At 55.0% G+C, this 20,410-nt stretch overlaps 1 protein-coding gene across 2 annotated transcripts in view; it reads left to right on the forward strand.

Annotated features, from left to right (window-relative positions):
- Positions 1-10,968: 10,968 nt before the first annotated feature.
- Positions 10,969-20,410, forward strand: part of CORO2B (coronin 2B) — a 125,152-nt gene continuing 115,710 nt past the window's right edge. Inside the window, exon 1 of one of the 2 annotated variants that reach the window (XM_034994772.1) lies at positions 10,969-11,299. In XM_034994772.1, coding sequence (XP_034850663.1) covers positions 11,285-11,299 — 15 coding nt within the window. In that variant the 5' untranslated portion in view covers positions 10,969-11,284. Of the gene's footprint in view, positions 11,300-15,680; positions 16,050-20,410 lie in introns of those variants that run through there. The other variant, XM_034994771.1, reaches the window with a different exon arrangement.

Below are 20,410 nucleotides of genomic sequence, written 5' to 3' on the forward strand. Positions count from 1 at the left end.
TTAACACAGGGCCTAGACATAAATGGTGCCTATTATCATCATTATCCCTACTCATTCTCTGAGGGGTTGTCATGGGGATGGGAACAAAGAACAAGTCTTTTTCTCTTGGTTTATAATGAAGGATATTGGGACCCAAAAAGTCAAAATGACTGACCTGAACTCCACGGCTGATTTCTGGCGCAGCTGGGATTTGAAAACATATCTACCAGTCTTTCATACCAATAAGCCAACTTGCTGTCTACAAACTGTCTCCGTGGGCACAAGCTTGTTTATCCTAGCTTGAGACCTGGGTCATTTTGCTTCTGTTTTTTAAAAATAGATTTTTATGTTTTAGGGCAGTTTTAGGTTCAAAGCAAAATAGAGCAGAAAATACAGAATTCTCACATACCCCTCCCCCCCAGACATAGCCTCTGTCTCTATCAAGATCCCGCACACATCGAGTGGGACATTTGTTGCAGATCCACAAACCTGCATTGACACGTCATTGTCACCCGAAGTCCATAGGTCACACCAGGGTTCCTGCTTGGTGTCGTCCAGTCTATGGGTTTTGACAAATGTGTAATGTCCTGTGTCCACCATTTACAGGAGCATACAGAATGGTTTCGCTGCTCTAAAATCCTCTGGGCTCTGCCTATTCATCCCTTCTCCCCCTTACCCCCTGGCAAGCACTGATCTTGTTACTGTCTCCATAGTTCTGCCTTTTCCAGAAGGTCCCATAGTTGGAACCTTACAGTACGTAGCCTTTTCAGATCAGCTTCTTTCACTCAGCAATATGCATTTAAGTTTCCTCCGTGTCTTTTCATAGCCTTAAAGCTCATGTCTTTTTAGTGCTGATACTATTCCATTGTTTATCCGTCTATCTGCTGAAGGTCATGGTTGTTCCAAGTTTGGGCAGTTATGAATAAGGCTGCTTACTGCTATAAACACCGTGTGTAGGTTTTGTGTAGATGTAAGGGTTTTTAAAATATTTTATTTATTTATTTGATAGAGAGCACGAGGGGTGGGGGCGGGGGGAGAGGGGCAGAGGGAGAGGGAGAAGCAGGGTCCCTGCCGAGCAGGGAGACTGATGTGGGACTCGATCCCAGGACCCTGGGATCATAACCTGAGCCGAAAACAGATGCTTAACCAACTGAGCCACCCAGGTGCCCAGCGTAGATGTCAGTTTTCCACTCTTTTGGGTAAACGCTAAGGAGTACAACTGCTGGATGGTATGGTACGCGTAAGTTTAGTTCTGTAAGAACCAGCCAAACTGTCTTCCAAAGTGGCTGTGCATCTTGTGTTCCCACCAGCAATGAATGTGAGGCCCTGTCATGCCACATCCTCACCAGTGTTTGCTGTTGTCAGTGTTTGGGAGCTTTGCCCCATTTTGCAGGCGGGGGGACTGAGGTGCAGAGAGGTAAAGGCTTCACCCCGGCGGTGACAGATTGTCCTCCCACTCCACCTTCGCCCTGTGCACCCAGCTCTCACAGTGTGTAGGCTATGGAGTCATTTTCCAGCGGGCCCAGTGCCCTTCCCAGCAGGGAGGAGCTTCTCTGGTTGAGTCCCCTGAGCAAGCATCCCTGCAGAGGTGATTCTGGAGCAAAGGGCAAACCCGCGGGGTGGCTGTTCTCTTCCCCTCTGTGGATGGCTGGGTGGTGCTGTCAGAAGGGCCGTCTTGCTTATAGTTGGACAAGAGTCTGTATCCCAGTTCTGCCGCTCACTAGCTGTGCAGCTGCGTCCAAGTCACCTACCCTCCAAGACTTAGTTTTCCCACCTGAAAAAGGGGGCCACTCCCTGGGGTTGTTGGCAGGATCAGAGAGGACTCTGCATATGTAAAGTGCCTGCAGGTAACACGGCGATTACTCAGACCTTAGACCATCTATATTCATAAGGGATGTTGTTCTAGAGTCTTCTTTTCTTGTGATGTCTTTGTCTGGATTTGGTGTCAGGGTAATTCTGGCCTCATGGAATGAGTTAGGGGCTATTGAGGGTCTTGATCATGAAATTGTACGACGTTGGAAGGAATTTCTGGATGGTGACTCATAAGCCGGTGTCCTCACACTGAGAAGAGACCAGGAGCTAAGATAATCGGGAACAAGCCAAGCGCCCGCAAATGTAGACTGGTCTGAGAGCCTGGGAACCCCAAGTAGGAAAGTAGGGGTGCTTCCATGCTCTCCTTTTGTTCTCCCTGGGGTTCAGTGGAGACTGAGGAAGAAGCCGTGCCTGTCCCAGCAAGGCAGCAGGGAGCATAAGGAAGGATCCGTGTCCAAAAATGCAGAGATCCATGTGGTGCAGCAGAAAGAGCCCCAGGGTGGAGCCGGGCTGACCCAGGGGTGACTCTTGTCTCCATCACTGCCTCTTAGATCAACCTTGGGCTCCAACTCACTGAACCTCCATTTGTTCATCTGCAAAATGCACATAAACCCCCTCTAGGACCGTGGTAAAGACAGATTGAGACAATGGGCCTTAAGCAACTCAGCACAGGGAAGGCTCCTGGGACTGGTCACCTTTGGATTCTTGATCTTGGCTCCGCATGTCTGATGATGGCAGAAAACATGAATCTTCCCGCCTCCAGGGGTCCCCTGGCAGGATTCTGTCCTTTTGGAAGGAAGTCTGGAGGAAGAGGAAGAAGTAATGGATGGTGCGCCTGGCTGTGGGCGTCTACAAGCCATGCCCCAGGGGGCGCCTGGGTGCCTCAGTCCACCGAGTGTCCGACTCTGGGTTTCAGCTCGGGTTGTAATCTCGGGGTTGTGAGATCGAGCCCCGTGTCGGGCTCTGTGCTGGGCATGCAGCCTGCTTGGAATTCTCTCTCTCCCTCTCCCTCTGCCCCTCCCCCCACATCCCTCTCTCAAATAAATAAATGAATAAAATCCATGCCCACGCTTGCGTGGCTCAGTCAATTAAGTTTCTGACTTTGGCTCAGGTCATGATCTCAGGGTCCTGGGATCGAGCCCCACACTGGGCTCTGTGTTCAGCCAGGATCCTGCTTCTCCCTCTCTCTCTGCTCCTCCTCCTGCTTGTGCTCTCTTTCTCGAATAAATAAAATCATTTAAAAAAAAAGGGAAGAAGAAAAAGAAGAAGCCATGCCCCAGGCTGTGGAAGAGTTTGGGGATAGAGATCTGATGGCAAACATCTCTCTAAAGAACTGCCCAAGAACGCGGGCACTGGCTTCTGTGTCGGCTCCTGGAGGATCGCTCCACCCCAGTGCAGGATCCTTCTCTCCCACCATCCAGCCCCGTGGGCCGCCACACCAGGGTCTGCAGGGTCACCCCGCCCTCTGCCTGGGCCTCTCATGCCCAGACCCCACTGGACTCCCGTCCCGCTCTCCTTGGGGCTCTGCCCAAATGTTGCTGAATTCCTTAGGTCTCCCCCAACCCCACTCCTTACTCCTTACCTTGCATCACACCCTTCATCCCCTGCCATGTATTTATCTGGCCATTTGCTCATTGTCTGTATCCCTCGCCCCACACCCACAGAACAAAAGCTTATGGGGGGCAAAGACCTTGGCTTTGGTCCCACTCCCATCCTCAGCCCCCGGCACAGCAGATGGTATGGAGTAGGTTCCTGCTAAATATTTGCCAAATGAATTATCAAATTAATACCGCTTTCCTGATGGGAGAAGCAGTCATGGAATGGAGACAGCCCTGAGGGGGAGGTAAGATTTGGGGGAAAGGAGCCTGGGCCACACGGAGCCCAGGGTGCAGACACCAGGCCCCCCCCCATAAGAGGTGCTCCCAGAGCTGACCATGGGGGTGGCCTCTTCCACAAACACACGGGGCTGCTGTAAGCGACGAGGCTCAAGTCCCCTGACCCACAGCCCAGCATCCTCCCCTCCAACCAAGTCACCTTCACTGGTCTCTTTGAAAGCTCCCTGCTCAGTGGGAAGTCTGCTTGTCCCTCTGCCTCTGCCTTCCCGCTACTCTGCTCTCTCTCTCTCAAATAAATAAATAAATAAAATCTTAAAAAAAAAAAAGAAAGAAAACATGGGTCTTGGATTCTACAAAGAATCTTCATATGCCTTGATTGAACAATAAACAAGTTAGTTTCCTTTCTCTACATATTATTATAAATCTTCATTGATAAATCACAACACCCCATATGGGCCAAGAATTTTGTAGTACATTTTAAAATCAAATTGTTTATATAGACATCCCCCCCCCCCACATACACACACACAAATTTCCACAAGGCCCTGCACACACTAAGAGCAGCCCTAATGAGGGGGAGATAAGCCTTATTCTTGGGAACCAGAGTCAGAGCATCTTGCAGCAGGCAGAGACCTTGGTAACCATCTGGTCCCAAGCCTGCTCTTTACAGATGATGGGGGGACTGAAATGCAACAGTGACACCCCAGGGTATTTAACAGTGACAAGCTGGTGAGTACTAGGGGCTCTGTGGAGGGAGAGGACAGAGTGTCTGGGTGACGGGGGGGATCCTCAGAATGAAAGGACTTTCTGCTGAGCCAGCCTGGAGGAGAATGGCACAGAGCATTCCTGGGGTGGCAGTGGGGGATCCAGGCACCGAGGGGCAGAGGGAGCAGGACCTGGGAAGCAGGGCACTGTCAGGGATTGGTGGGGCTGAAGGGCACCTGGGAAGGGCAGTGGGGTTGTAAGTGTATCTCTGAGACCTTTCTCCAAGTCTGAGGCCCCACCCCTGCCCTCCAACTTGAGGAGCTTCTCTCCCACGAGGCAAGCAGGATATGGGCCATTCCCACTCCTGGGGGGTCTTCAGGATCGGCCTCAGAGAGCCGGCGGGGGCTAACCCCGGGCAGTAGCTGGAGCCACTGAGTCTGTACATGATTTCAGGCTAAAGCGCGAACATCCAGAGCCATGTCCCCTCTCTAGAGCTGCTGCAGACCCACTCCCCTCACCCTGCCATGCCTGTAACCTCCTCGTCTTTGGTGGAACGATCTTAAAAGCCTCCAGCTACGATTTTGAAGCCCAGGCTCAAGTTCAGCGCGGCTGAGAGACGGGAGGGGAAGCAGCCCCTTCCTCCTGGTTCTGTGTGGTTTGTAAAGCACCCATACCCCCTGAGAAGTCAGCCGCTGGGCCACTGGGTGCTCACCGTACTCTGTGCTGACCATCAGTGCTTCTCAGAATCCCAGGAGGACCTATCTAAACACACCGCTGGACCCACCTCCAGAGCTCCTGCGCCGGTAAGCCAGGTGTGGGGCCCAAGAAGCTGCTTTTAGAGCAAGCCCGCAGGTGGAGCTACTGCTGCTCTGGGACCCATGCTTTGAGAACCACTGATGGAGGTGTTACTGAAGTTGAGATGTAAAAGGAGCTCCGGGCTGGGAATCTGGTTCCCGGGTCCCTGGTGGCGGGATACCAGGGACCGCTCGCGCCCTCTCTTGGTGGTTGGCGGCATGGCAGGCTTTTCTTCCCCTCCTTTTTTTTTTTTTTCCTTTCAAATATTTTTCATCGTTAATACATGTGTGTCAATTGATAGCACTAGAGTCGATGGGTTTCTGTCATCTCATTCTATAAAGGGGTAAACCATGGCCTGGCTAGGCTATGGGGCTTTGGGAAACCACATGCTCACGGATGGTAAAGCTTGAGCTCTACAGAACTCAGATCTCCTGATTCCCTTCCCTCTACCCTGGACGAGTCCGAATCCACAAGCTCGTCGGGCAGATACACGGCCCCCAGTGCTCTCTCACTGAGAGTGGTATTACCTCCACGTTGGAGAAGAGGAGACGGGTACAAGGGTACAAGGAGGTCAAACACCTGACCTGATCACACAGACAGTGTGGGAGAGCCAGGATTTGAGCCCACGCATTATGGCTCCAGAGCACCACACTGAAGCCTTGCACTCTACAAGAGTGGCCAGGGTTTCCGGAGCAACATTGTCTCTGGGCTGCACCTGCGGTGTCTGCCGTCTTCCCTGCCTGTGGCTGAAAGTGCCTGTTTGCTTCCATGGCCCCAGAGAGAGCTGGGAGAGCAGACAAGGGTGGGGGGAACTGACCCCCGGCTTCCCTCACTGAGCCCCGTTCTGCGGCTCCTCCTCTGTCATCCATTTCCGTACATCCCACAAATACACAGCATGCATACGGGCACACACCCTCTACCCACTCACACACCCCCATACCCACTCACGCAAGCTCACGGAGTCAGAGTGGGTCACAGATGAAGAGCCTGTGCCCAGGTGAGGGCATCCCCAGCCAAGGACGCAGATGTGCCTCCTTTCAGGAGGCTCAGCGATCATCACCCCTCTGATATGGGGTGAAGGATGACACTCCAGAACAGGGCCCCCCTCCCAAAGTCAGCATTATGTGTGTTGGATAGGGGCCATGGAGAAAGGGGGTGAGGGACCAGGAGAGAGAGAGTGGGTGAGAGAGGGAGCGAGGCAGGGACAGGAACACAGAGACAAAATCAGACACAGAGAGATGAGGGGACAGGTGGGTGGAGCTGAAGGAGAGACAGGAGGAAGAGAGAGAGCTTGAACGTCCAGCAGAGGGGAGGAGAGGACAGGCCCTACCTAGGCATGAAGAGTAGTAGAAGGAGTGGGGAGGTGGAGGGCAGAGTAGGAAAAGCAGGAATGAGGGGTGTCTGTAGGTGAAGAGGTGTGGGTAGGACACAGACATGCAGATTCGAAGCGTGGGGAGGTGGGGGCAACAAAGACAGGGGAAGAGAGAACCCGGGAACTGAGGCATGTAGTCAGGGAGAGAGATCGAGAAAACAGTGAAAAAGAGACTGGAAGGGAGAAATGGAAACCATGAGAATTGTATAGAGGGAAGAGGACGAAGCAATGTGCTAGGATTGCTGTGTGCTGGAATCGCCAAGAAAAGAAGCAGTTCTTGTCTTCAAGCAGCTTGTCCTACAGCAGGTTGCCAAAAACACAAACAGGAAATGACAAAACAATACACAAGCACAGAAGGAAACTCAGGGAGTATGGAAAGTAGTACAGAGACTGGGCGGCTAAGCCATCCTGGTCATAGTCCAGGCGGGCTTCCTGGAGGAGGCGACATCTGAGGAAAAAATGAGGAAGACTCTGATAGGTACTGAGGGGAAGAGATGGGTAAGAGTATGACGAGACAGGAAGCCTGAAGATTAAAGGGGCTAGGGCAGGTCTCGGAGGACCCTGTTTGGGCTTCATCCTGAAGGCATCAGGGAGCCCCTGATAAGTTTCAAGGAGGCAGATCTGTGTGTGTTTTCTCAGGAGTGCATGAGCTGCTGGGTAGAGAATGGACGGGTGGGCACAAGATAGGAGGCAGGAGGACCAGTTGGGGTGACCCAAGCAAAAGAAAATGCTGCATGAAGGCAGTAATAGTGGAGACAGTGATGAGGGGGAAGGATTTGAGGAGAAGTGAGGTGTGCAGGGCCTGCCGACTGAGCACCTGGGGGCAGGTGGAGTGTGTGTGTGTCCTGCTTTGAGACATGGCATGAATGAGGAGCACCTCCCTCCTATGGGGCTTCATGGCTTTGGCAACTTCCCTCTGCTCCCTGCTACAGGGCAGCACCCACCCATGGTCTCGGATGTGTCCCCACGTCGGTGGGCGAGGACCAAGTCCTTTCCACTAGGTAGTGTGGCGCCCAGCATGGTGCCTGGGCGAATGAACACACTAAGCAGGGCAGCGCCTGAAGTTGAGAGACCCGACGCCTCACTCAGGGGTGCTGGGACCGGAGCCAAGGGGTCACTAAGGCTGAAGCTAAAGGTGCTGTCTCATTGGCTTGGTTGAACAGTTACCGAGCATCTATGTGTCAGCTACTCCTTATGATTAAAAAGAGAGAACACATGATCATAGCCCATCCGAAGAGACAGGACAAGTCTATTTTAGTTATGATCATGATCATACAGTTCGAATCAGGTCCCCGTGGAGGTGGTGTCAGGAGGGCCACGTAGAGGAGATGCCATTTGAGCTGGGCTTTGAAGGACGAATAGGAGTTTGTTGTGCAGAGAAAGAGGGGTAGAGGCATCCAAGGCCAAGTAGGGAGCATAATCTAAGCATCGAGGTGTGAAAGTGTCTAGGGCAGGCCAGAGCGGCTACTGCACATTCTCATTTCCTCCACGATTTATAGCACCTTCCCTCAGTTTCCCTCGGCTTGCCTCCCCGAGAGCTCAGACTTGAGCTGACAGCATTCCTCCTCAAGGAAGTGTGTGTGGGGGTGACTTTCCACTTTGTGACCCCGGGCGTTCTCCAATCTGAAGCGATCCCCTCCGTGGCAGCCTTCGACCAGTGAAGAAAAGGAACCTGTCCATAAATGCCCGCTGACTGACTGACTCCTGGCAAGCAATGCAGGACACATCCCAGAGGTCGCTGGGGAAACGGGGCCCTCTGGCCCCCAGCAGTGACCTCGAGAACACACAATATAAAACCAATCTTATATTGGCGTTTCCTCCTTCCCAGACTCACTACCCACCCCCGCCCCACCATCCCACTCCTACTTCCTGGGATCACCTTCCAATTAAACCACCTGCATCCAGCTCCTTTTCTCAGGCTCTGCTTTGGGGAGAATGCAAAGTAAGACGGGCCGCACTGCTGGAACCCAGGGCAGGAGGCATTGTGGTATAGACAATTGCACCACAGATGTATTTCTGAGTATCTTCTATGGGCCAACCCTTGGTTTGATAAGGGGATGCAGAGTTCTTTGAGACGGTCGTCCCTCTCCCAGACCTCCATCCTGATGGGGAGATGAGATGAGAGGGGTGAGCCACCAGCACGTGAGTGAAAGTTTTCTGTCTGCCTTCGGAGCGTGTAACGTGGGTTGTGGGCAGCAGATTGATGTTCCTAATTACATTTGGCTCAAGCTGATATTAAGTATTTGTCTCACTCCCAGAGCCCACAATGCCCGCGGACGGTGGGGAAGGTGCCAAGAGGCATGCTGGCTAGCTGAGGCTAACAATCTGGGATTTTAAATATCCATGAGAGATAAAAAGTGGACGAGTCACAGCCATGGGGGAAGGGTGACTGGTGTTCTTGAGTTGTCCTTCAGTGTCTTCCAAGAAGGGCTGGAGGGGCCCCGGAAAGGTCTTGAGGTCCATCCTCCTGTCTTGAAGGCTGATCTTACCCAAGACAAATCCAGACAGGGAATTTGACCCACCTCTGATGCAGGACTGAGGGGAAATGCTTTTGTGGGTCTCATTTAAATTTCTTCTGTTGCACCTCAAAGGTTTATTTTGCTTGATTCATTGTTAATGGCATTAAATCTTCACTGAGCACCTACTGTTTGCCCAGGGGTACACAACAAGAGAAGTCATGCCCTTGTGCTCAGGATACTTGTCAGCTCACCATCTGTACTGACGGGAAGCTCATGAAAACAACACCAGGCACGCAGACCCAAATGCAACAGGGGGAGCATGGGGGCTGGAGTCGGGTGCACCAAGGAGGTAGGGCCTGGAGACGTGGGGCGTGTTTGGATTAGTGCATAAAAATGAGGAGGGCATTCCTGGCACGGGACCAGTGTGGTCAAAGGCGTGAGGTCCAACCTGGGAACAGGAAGGGTGTGCACAGAGAGATGCAGCAACATGGGCTCCCCAGGAGAATTAGTAAGTCATTCAAACATGTGGAAGCGGGACTAGTGGCTGTCCCTCTCCCTTCCAGGACAAGTGTGAAGCTCACATAAGGCAGCAGGTGTGAGTGCCCCCTGGGATCTGCAGAGCCAAGGCACGATGCTGTGAATGCTATGCTCCATTCAAAAAGACTTCTGTTCAAGTCCTGGCTCTGTCACTGTGTGATCTTGGGCAGGTCCCCTCCCCGCTCTGAGTGTGCTCACTCATCAGCAAAATGAAGATGGTAATTCCTTCCTCATACTCTTGCATGTAGGATTACAGGGAAAAAATTAAAATAAAAATAGCAGGCTGATCCCCGGAGCGCTCTGCAGATGCTGATTACTCTACTATCGTAGTCTACTCAGTGAGCTCCTGGAAGCCAGGTACCTGATCCCCCCTCTTCCTCCAGCACCTTCCACAGAGCAGGCGCCCCGACACCACCCGGTCCACTTGGTCTAGTTAATTGCTTTGTAGAGTCGCGCGGGAGCCGGAAGCCAGCACTTCCGGGCTTGCAGGCGGGCGGTGGGGCGCGAAGATCTTTCCGCCTCCGTCTCCACTAACCCCTCCTCTTCTGAGCCTCAGCGGTTCGGTAACTGCCGAAACCGGTTCTGCTCAGGTGCTCGGGAAGGAGGAGACCTGCCGGGTCACCTTCAGGTGGTGATCCCTCAAGTCCGTCAGCAGCTCCAGGATATGGTGTGACCCGGGTCAGGATCAGTGCACCACACAGGTCGCACCTAAGTTCCTGCAGAGCAGCGCGGCACCCAAGCGTAGTGTAGACACACCTAGAGCAGGGATCGTCCAATCTCGAGAAGACAGCTTTTATAACAAGGGGTTCCGTAGAGAGCTTGTGGCGACGTGGAAAGAGCGGGCGCCAGGACGACCGCCTGGAGCCAAGGATGGCTGTGTGCCCTTGTCTAAGTCACTTCCCACTCTGGTCCTCAGTTTCCTTCTCTGTGAAATTGGCGACAGTGCCCGCTGGGCTAGCCAATCGCTGCGGGAATTAGATTCAAAGGACTGCTCCAACAGCCCCCTCCCGCGACCCTGTGCCGGGTCCGACGAGGCAGGGCCTGCGGCCGCGCGGCACTCTAGGCCCGGGACGGACGCCGCCAACCTCCAGGGGGCGAGCCCGGCGGGCTTCCCGGCCCACGCGGCGTCTCGGCCGTCTAGCGTGACTTCAGCAGCGTCCCCGGGCCAACGGGGGCCCCCCGAGGGCCGGAGTGGCCGCGCGCGCCCGCAGCCAGCAGGTGCCAGGTCCCGGCCTCGCCCGGACGCGTGGCGTCCGCGGGCGCGAAGGGGTTAAGGCCGCGGGCCCGGGCGCCTGGCCGGGGCTCCGGGAGCGGCGGTGCCCGGCGGCGGGCTAGCGAGCCCCAGGCGCAGGGCAGGGCAGCGGGCGGGCGTGCGCTTCCTCCTCCTCCTCCTCCTCCTCCTCCTCCTCCCTCCGCCTCCTCCTTTGTAGCGAGTTCCCGGCCCCTCTTCCTCCCCCCGCCCCCCAGCCTGGGCCCTCTCCCCCTCTCCCTTTCTTCCTGCCTCGCCTTCCTGCGGCGAAGGAGGCTCATCTATTATAAATGCACATTCGGGGCTGACATCAGCGGCGAGCGGCGGGCGAGCGCCGACGAGCGGTCCCTGCGCGCTGCCCGCCCGGAGCGCGGCCCCAGGCTCAGCAGAGCCGCCTGCGGGGCGCGGGGAGCGGGGAGCGCGCTCAGAGCTGCCCGCGCCGCGCCCGACCGCTTCCCGCCAACGCTGGGGCCCGCGGCGGACCCCGGCCGCCGCCCCCGCACGCCGCGCCCGCGCCCCCGCACCGCCCCAGAGTTTCTGCATGACTGTCACAAAGGTAAGCGCCGCTCGCCCGCCGCGCCCGGGACCCGCCGGCGCCTGCAGCCCCCGGCCTCGGCTGCGGGGGGCGCGGGGGTGTGGGCATGGGGAGGGGGCACTGGTGCCGGGAAGGTGCGGCGCGCGCCTCCTCTGCTCCCCCGGGTCCCTCCAGTCGCTCCGGCCCCCAGGGACTGCGGAGGGAAGGGGGAGGATGCCGCTTTGGCAGCCGCGGTGGTTTGGACACCATCCCTCCCGCACCGGCCCGCCCCGCGACTGCATTTTTAACCCTTGTTTAGGATGCTGCATTTTTAACCCCTGGAGAGCAGTGTTGGGCAGCTGCGTGGTGTCCCCCATTGGAGCGCGCCGCGGGGAGCGTCGCTGGCAGGACAGTGGGTGTGGGAGTGGGCTTGTCGCCCTGGGGAGGCCGTCCGAGGGGCAAGTCCACCCCACCTGCCGGCCTCTGTCGCCCATGCCCTGAACTCTGGCCCCACTCCAGAACTACTCAGTGGACAAGGCACTCCTCCAGCCCGAGGAGTTGCTACCAGGGATAGGACAGGTTCCCTGGTGACTCGCTTGAAGATGCGGGGAGGGAATGGGATAGGGAAGGGAGAGATGCCCATTCTGGCAGTCCCCATATTGGAGGAGAGTTCTTGGACTCTGGTCCAGGGGCCCAGGTTCATTGGAGAGACTTTGGGGGCCTCCCGGTTATGGAAAGCAGGCCAAGGTAGTTGCGGGAAGTGTCCAGGATTAGGAGATCAGAGGAGACCTGAGTTCACTCCCCAGCCCTACCCCAAACCCCACGGATGACCTTGGTTGGGCCCTTCTGCTTTGCACCTCAGTTTCCTCTTGTGGAATATGAGGATGATACTATGGATCCTGGGGATGGTGACAAACAGTTGAAGAACCAGTAAGAAGATCAAAGGTGTGAACCCACACTTTTCAGAAGGCTCTGTCAGGGTGAGGAGCTCACAGCCCGGCCTTGGCCTTAGGTTTGGCAATCCGTGCACCCAAGGCCAGATTCCAGCAGCTGCCCACCTGGCTCTCAGAACTGGAGAGTTAGAGGCCAGCGTGGAGAGGGCAGCTTACTTGGGGTCAGAGCAGTGGACCAGATGGAGGGTCAGCTGTGGGGGTGATGGGAGGGGTGCTTCTGGCTCCTTCTGATAAGCCAGGGGCTACCAGTGCCCCCAGGAGATCTGCCTGCCATAAGACAGCTTGTCCGTTCAGGGTCTTTGGGCTCAGTGCCAAAATTGGGACTTAGAAACGTTGTGGGGAAATGTGCCTGGGGGCTGAGAGTCTGCCTCAGTTTTGACTACTCCTGGCAGGGCTGCTGTGGCCCACAGTGGGTAGGATGCTTCGTGTTTTGAAATGATGCAAATGCTGTTTGGCTGGGAAGGATTATTATCATTAAGGTTATTAATGTCAAAGACACAAGCAGGCCGAGGCAGAAGAGTAGTGGATGGGCCTGGATGAGAGCTAAAGCATATGAGATTTGTAATAATAGCACTGAGATTTGACTCAGTGCCTCCCCTGCGTCTCTTTGTGTACATGAGCTCAGGCAGGCTTCCCTCCCAGGAGGCCTGCAAGAAAGATGTGTTCAGCCCCCTTAAAAGAGGAAGAAGCCAAGGTTCAGAGAGGTAAAGGGACTTGCTTAAGGTCACACAGCAAGGAAGTAGCAGAGCTGGGGTTTGCCCTCAGATCTGTCTCAAGCTATGGCCTGTGATCTTTGCCTTCTTCTGCACTGTTGAGTACAGGGAGATTGGGTTATTCCCACGAAAGGGGGTCGCTACTTGGAGGCTCAGGCCCTGGGGTGGAGAGTCTAAAAAGGTAGGTACTTTTTGGCTAAACTCATTGACAAGCCTAGCCTCTTAGTATCTAGTGATTATTCGCTAATGCCCTCCCCTTTCCCCCATCCCCCACCAAACCCTCCTGGATGTCCCTCCTGCCCTCACCGCCGTGGCATCAGTTTAAGCCAGCTCAGAGGATTAAATAAAATCCCCACCTTAACCCTAGCTTCTCTCCCCTTGCCAGCCCTTCACAGACCAGCAGTGTTCACATGGGGAGGCCTAGAAGAACAAAAGAAATGCAGGAGAGGGCCTGGGGACCCTCCTGCTGCCTGAAAACCAGCTGGAGGAGGCTTCTCCATGAGTTCTAGAAGAACCACAGTGCTCTGGGAGTCTGAAGGCCTGGCCTCTGGTCCTCAGTCAGCCATGATGACCTCGGGCTAGTCACTTCCATCTCTAGGCCTCTGTTTTCCCATCTTTGAGGTGCAGTAATTGGTTTCTTGGGTGTCTTGAGCCCCTTGCATTGGGCCTTGGCATAGCTTCTGCAAGGAAGTTGGCTCTGCTGGAGACTGGGGGAGATCTCTGTTCTGGGGGGGGCAGGGGTTAGTCTAGTTATAAGACAGATACGAAGAGGAACCCTGAAGAGGGTCTGGGAGGTGGAGTCACTGCTTACCAACTGGAGTGACAGACAGGGGAGGACTGGGTTAGAGCGTGAGACCCCAGCCCTGGCTGCTCCTTCTCAAGGCAAAGGTCACCCCCTTCTGGCGAGCCCCGGCTGCCTGCCCCTTTGAGTCCTCTGGGCCAGGGGTAGGTGTGGATTGCGGAGGAGGTCTCTTTAGCTCAGAGAGCCTGGAAAGTGTAGAAGAGGAAACCGACGACAAGCTGCTAGATCTTCAGTAGCACTTCCTGAGAAGAGATGGGCCTCCAGTTTCCATTTACCATCCCCCCTCTCACACGTACCCCAGCCCCCTTCCTTGTGAGGTGCAGCTGTTAATGTTGCACCTAAAGCCCGGGCAGTTTGGAGGGACCCCTGCCCCAAATAGCACTAGAGATAAAGAGCTGCGCAGGTCTCTGGAGTGTGACCTTCCAGCCTGATGGTATGATTCCTGGTTATGACATTTTAAACTCTTGTTTTATTGTGTGTAATTTCATAAGCTGTCTTAGTTTCTTTATGTAACGATGAGGAGAAGGAAGAAAAAAAGAAGGGGTGCAGCTTCCCAGACCATAAACATCCTCAGGAGGTTAAGGCCCCACCTCCTCCCAGTTCAGTCCAGTATCCGTCCAGAGGGCAGGTGAGGGCTAAGGGAGCCAAGGCTGCTTTCCTAGTAACAGGAAGATTTTATTCTTTGAGCTCTCTGCCTGCTCTCTGTATGTCTCCTGTCTCTATGCCATTTCAGTCATATGCCAGCCTAACAGTGCTTCTCTGGTTCTCAATATGTTTCTAAACTGCCATCAGCTGGAAAAACAGAACAAAATACATTAGAGTTATGTGTAGAGTACAAGTCAATAGGCTATAAGAAAAGTCCACCAGCTATATAACGTAGGACTTTGCAACTCCTTTTGCTGCTTTGAGGTCCTTGGGAGTGATTTCCTGGCTTTTGTCCGGAGGTGACCAGAGGTGGGGCTTGTAGGTAAGGAAGGCGATGGCTTACAGTGACTGGGCTTCCTTGTTCCCGGGTGTGGCTTGTTACATGAGATGTCAGGGCACTCAGCGCTTTCCTTGTTCCCACGGCCAGCGCCGGGGCTCAGCAGTCCAAGAACAGAGTACCCCAAGCAGCTGTAATGCCTGCTAAACCTCAGAAGGTCTTAGGAGAAGGAGTGTGGGCCAAGAGAATCCTCTAGATGCCAGCATCCCCCTGTGAGCAGCCAGGTCCAGGTTCACAAGTGACATCATCGGTCATGCCCTGGTCCCTCATTCTGCAAGTCAACCTTTTCCCTCCTGCCCCTGTCCCAGCAGAGCCCAGCTCACGGATGGGAGCCCCTGGCTCCTGCTGAATGTGATGGGACGGAGGACAGTGTTGCCCTGTCCAGGGAGTTACTAGCAGGCCTTCGTTTGGCCAGGTCATGTGTCTCTAGGGCCCCTGAAGAGCGGCCTCAGAGAATAAGATGTTTGAGTCAAACCGTCCAAATCTCTCCCCTGACAAATAAGGGAACGGAGACCCAGGGAATGAATCCTAAGTTGCCTAAAGTCACTCAGCAAGTTTGAGGCTGGAGGAGCCAGAACCTGGGTGCTCCTAACTCCTGGTCGGTGCTCCTTCCACCTGACTGCCCTGCGAGGGGGGCCTCAGGGAGGGACAGGGCTTTGGGCCCCACTCCCGGGACCCCATACACCACCCCAGCCTGGACCGCTCAGGTCGGAGTCTCCCTCTGCCAGGGCAGCCTCTTCTCTAGTTGCAAATCTGGGGTCACGGTAGAGGGGAGCCCTTGCAACACCCAGGGTCGGGACAGGGAGGAAGGGGTACGAAGACCTTCTGCCTCCAGCTCCCAGACCAGGGTCTAGCCCGCCAGGGAGATGCCTGGACTCCCAGACATTCCACTTCCCAGCACCTCTTTCCTGTCTGGCTCTTACTGGGAGGAGAGAGGAGACAGCAGGCCTGTGACAGAGCCAGTTCGAGGGTGGAGATGTTCCCTGTTCCCCACAGAGACCTAGCTCCCAGAAACCTGAGGTGGGGGCTTCTGCCTTCTCTGCCCCGGGCGCCCATCGTACCTCCTCCCTCCCCTCAGTTCTTCTTCCAGATATCTGGCATTCTCATGCAGAAGGTATTTGGCTAGCTAGCATTCACTCCTCCGCAGGGCCAGCACCCTCTGAGCTCCTAGTCTGGGCCAGGCCGTGTGTTAGGCATTACGGTCACAGAACACCAAAGCCATGGCCCCTGCCGTCCAGGACCTCTGAGGAGATGGATGTGGAAGGAGTGGCGCCGAAGCCCTGAGCTAGGAGTCTCAAGGTCCGGTGGGCACAAGCCAGGACAGGTCTGTCTCCTGAATACTGTAAGTGCTCAAAACCTCAGCGTCTCTCCTTCCTTCCATGCTGTCTCTCCCTCCAGAGCTCTGATGAGTTACTTTCTTCCCACCCGTGCCCCGATACCCTGTGTTCTCTGGCCCCGGGGCCATTGCCACCTTAGCCCTTATGACAGCACGCAGAGGCATCTGGGAAGGATGGTGAGGCGCCCCGGGGCCCCCAGAAGCCCCACGGCAAGCCGGCCCTGTGGAATCGGCACAGACTTGAGCTCGGCGGGTTTGGGAGTGTGGACACTGGCTAGACCAACGGCCTGGCAGCATCCGTCCCTGGCAGCTCAGAGATGGGGTGAGTTTTTCCATTTCTCTCCCAGCTTGGCCAGCCTGGAGCAGACATGGCCTCAGCCACCGCCGGCTCCTGGCACCCGGGGCAGATTCTGATTTGGATATGCTAGCCACAGAATTTGTCTGGTGTCCAGGAGATGAGAGAATGTGCAAATTCCCTCTGTGCCCTGCCCCCCCTTCTCCTTCCCTCTTCTCCTGATCAGCTTGTTCTGTTCCGTTCCTTTGCCTGCCTGTGGACGCTGCAGGCCCGGGCCCGGGGCAGCCTGTAGCCTGGAAAGCTTGGAGAGGCTGGTACGGAGTAGGGCCTGCCAGGCAAGGACAGATGCAAATCCAGTGGCTTCCACACGAAAAGAAGCTGTTGAGAATGAGGCTCTCCTTTGTGGGCCTGGAGTGTGGGACCAGCTGCCGAGGAGGAGCCAGGCGGTGGGTTAGGGACAATGGAGGAGGAGCTACCGCCCGCCCTTACTTGCCCACCCCCGCCCCTCCCCCAAGAGGCCCCTAGAGGGACCTCCTAATTGGTTTCTGGCTGGCACCCTCCTTCCAATTAATTAACACAGCCAGGGGAGGCACCCAGCTCTGCTCAGGACAGTCCCTTTTACAGAAAACAAACACAAATCCCTTGGAGGGTCCCACGGTGAGGAGAGATCCCCCTATTTACCGATGAATAAACAGAGTCTCTGAGTGAAAACATGGCCACACCCTAATCCCAGAGCTAATATGGGTCAGAGCTGGGATGCACACCCAGATCTTCTGACTTGGAGCCAGAACCTTCCCAATCCAATCGCTAATGGTCCACATCCGGTGAAGATTAATCACCATCCTCTTAAGAATGACAGTCATGAAGCAGGCATTGGGCACACACGATGGCATTGACTCTGTGAGCCTGATTCTGTTAGCAGACAGTCCCATTTTCCAGAGGCTCAGTGAGGGTAAGTGACCCGCTCTGGGTCGCAGCTTTAGTGGATGGGGGAGTGGGTGGGGATCCGTCCCCGCGCCGTCATACTCCAGAGCACACGGTCGTCTCATTTCCAGGACTCTATTCTGACCGCCCGCCCCCACCCCCCGCCCCCCGCCCCCCGGCAAGGCAGAGGGCTCTTGTCTGTGGGTCTGGGGCCCAGGCACCAAGGTGTGCTTGACAAATGCTGCTTGCCTGGAGGGTGACACCCGTGGCCGTGTTCTGCTTAGGCTTCTGGTGGCCTTTGCTGGAGCTGGGAGCCACGTAAATAATTTGGGAAAAAAATGTGAGCTGAGTGAGTGAGGAGAAGGGCACCCTGCCCGTGGTGTCTGAGGTCAGCCAGGCCTCTGAGGGAGGGTGGCCAGCCCAGGGGGCGAACAAGTGTCACACCTTCTCCGTTTCCACGAAGCTAGCTTTGTGTAGGGAACACGGGTCTGTGGTCCAGGCCTGCAGCCCTCGCCCTCTTGATTGTGCAAATTCCCTCTCTGCCCAGGGTGGGTGGCCCCCTGGAGATGGCCCCTGATTACGAGGGGGGTGCCGGTGGCTAAGAATGCCAGCTTTAGAGCCAGACAGATGGCACTGTGTCATTTACTTGCTGTTTGTTCTCGGGCAAGTTGCCTAACCTCTCTGAACATCTGTTTCCCCATCCATTAATTGGGATTGATAATAGTAGCACTTAAAAGGATTATTATAAAGATTAAATGAGCTGATTCGTGTGAAGCACTTACCACATGCCTGAGTGTTCGCCATTCACTTCGGGAAGACAGAAAATTAAACAAATGCTTACAATGAGTGTCCTGGGGCTCATGAAATGAGAAGTACGGGGGAACTCTGAGAATAACAGCAGAGAGCCTGACCTAGTCAGAGGGGTGGGGAGGTGACTTTTAAGCCGATTCGAGAAGGATGAGTAGGAGGTAGCAGGTGAAAGGAGAGGAGCTGAGGAGAGGGTAAGAGGTGGAGGGAACGGCACAGGAAGATGCCCGGAGTCAGAAACCGTTCATCAGGAATGCTTCCTGCACACGGCGTCTGAGAGCTCAGCACGTGTATAAGCTCATTTTATGCTCCGACGGACTTTACGGTGCTATCCCCACTTCAGGAATGAGGAAGCGGGCACAGAGAGGCCAAGTAAGCTGCAAAAAGTTGCCCAGCGAGGCAGATTAGAGGCTGGTCCAGACCCAGGCTTCCTGACTCTGGCACTCTCCTCCTCCTCTCTGCAGCTTCCTGATCAGGGGAAGATGGCTTTTCTGTGGGCCATTCTTAGACTTGACCTGGGCAAGATGAGTATGGAGGGGCCATGTTCTGTTGTCCAGCCCTTGCTGCCCCTCACAGAGCCTCCCAGGGCTGTATTTGGGAGGGCAGGGCCCCTCCTGGCTTGCAGGCAGCTCCGGGGAGGGGTCATTTATTTTTCCAAAAGGAAATTTTGCTCTGGCAGGGAAATTTCCACCTTACATTTTTACCGGGCCCAATTATAACCATTTTTAGTCTTTAAATCTTTCTGATTATCTGGATTGGGCTGCGGTCTTTAAAGTAAAACTGTAGGACGCCTGGGTGGCTCAGTGGGTTAAGCGTCTGCCTTTGGCTCAGGTCGTGATCTCAGGGCCCTGGGATGGAGCCCAAGTTGGGGGCTCCCTGCTCAGTGGGGAGCCTGCTTCTCCCTCTCGCTCTGTTGCTCTCCCTGCTTGTGCTCTCTTTCTGTCAAATGAATAAAATCTTTAAAATAAAATAAAACTATAGGGATATATAGAGTGAACTTGCCCCCGTGTGAGACCGAGGAGACCGTGGAGGCTCCAGTTACGCAGACAGGGGGATGTGGGGAGGCTCGCGCTGGGTGGGTGCTCACACTCATTCCTGGGAAGAAGCCCCACGCTCAGGGTTCGACTCCAGAGCTGTCTGAGGTCACGTGATCCAGCCCCCTGCCTCCGTGGCACCCCACACTTTCTAGGAACTCGAGAATGACTCCTAATCTGAATTTAGATCCATTTAATAAATACTAGTTTGTTAGGAGGCCGATCCTAGCCTTTCACCAGGTGTTAGGTCCCTGCTTTCAGGAAGCTGACCATGAAATAAACAGTACCAACAGAAGGAGCCGACCTTTCTAGAGTGCTTCTATACCAGGCTCACAGAAAGTTTTTCGTATGTATTTCCTCACTCAGTCTTCATGTACCCTTACTGCTCCCCTTCCACTAGGTGCAGAAACAGGGGCCCAGAGAAGGAAGGGAGGTCACTTACTAAGGTCACAAAGCTGGTGAGCGGCTGAGCCTGCCTTCCAGGCCTTTCTTGCCACTCAGTCGGGCTGATAGGAACGACCCTGAGACCTGTAGCCAGAGCAGGGCTCTGGAGACAAAAAGACTCAGGCTTTGCTCTTGCCTCTGCTCTGCCCTCTGTGACCTTGGGCTAGTCCCTCGATGTCTCTGAGCCTCTGTTTTCTCATCTGTGAAAAGGGAGTTAGCGCTCTACCTCACTAGGGCCCTGGGATCTCTAGTGAGGTTCTCTGTAGATGTCACACGGGGGCGGGAGGAGGGTGCGGTTTAGTGTCTGTAATTCACACCCCTCCCGCCCCCTCCCACCACCAGTGTCCTGGGGCCTTGGGAGTTAGGCAGTCCATCCAGCAGCTAACCCCCGTCTCCCCTGCTGTGGTCCCGACCGCAGCACTGTTTCACACCGTGTTGGCAGAAGAGACCAGCTCATCTCTCCCAAACACCCTTTATCTGTTTGTACTCTGTCAGGCCAGTTTGGGGCAGATGAAAAGTTGCTTTTCCCTCTTCCTGTTCTATTTCGGCTGTTTTAATATGCTTGGGACAAATAATCTGGCTATAAGAATTGGATGTCCTGCTTTCGTTTGAAAAGTGAGACACATAAAGCCTCTAAACCTTGATCTGTATCATCCTGCATCCCCGCAGGCCCGAGCTCCCTGTGGGAGGTGGGGGGGCAGTTGGTCTCAAAGCATAGTCTTGCCCAAGTCTCTGGGCAGAGAGACCCAACCCCTACCGGCAAATGACCTTGACCTTTCCTCCAGATACATCCTGGTGCCCCTGAAGCTCAGACCCACTTTTTCTTGGAGTTTATGGAAAGGAATATCCTCTGCTAGCTTGAG

This window comes from Mirounga leonina, unplaced genomic scaffold (genome assembly GCF_011800145.1).
Source record: "Mirounga leonina isolate KUSES-001 unplaced genomic scaffold, KU_Mleo_1.0 Mir_91, whole genome shotgun sequence".
Classification (NCBI taxonomy): domain Eukaryota; kingdom Metazoa; phylum Chordata; class Mammalia; order Carnivora; family Phocidae; genus Mirounga; species Mirounga leonina.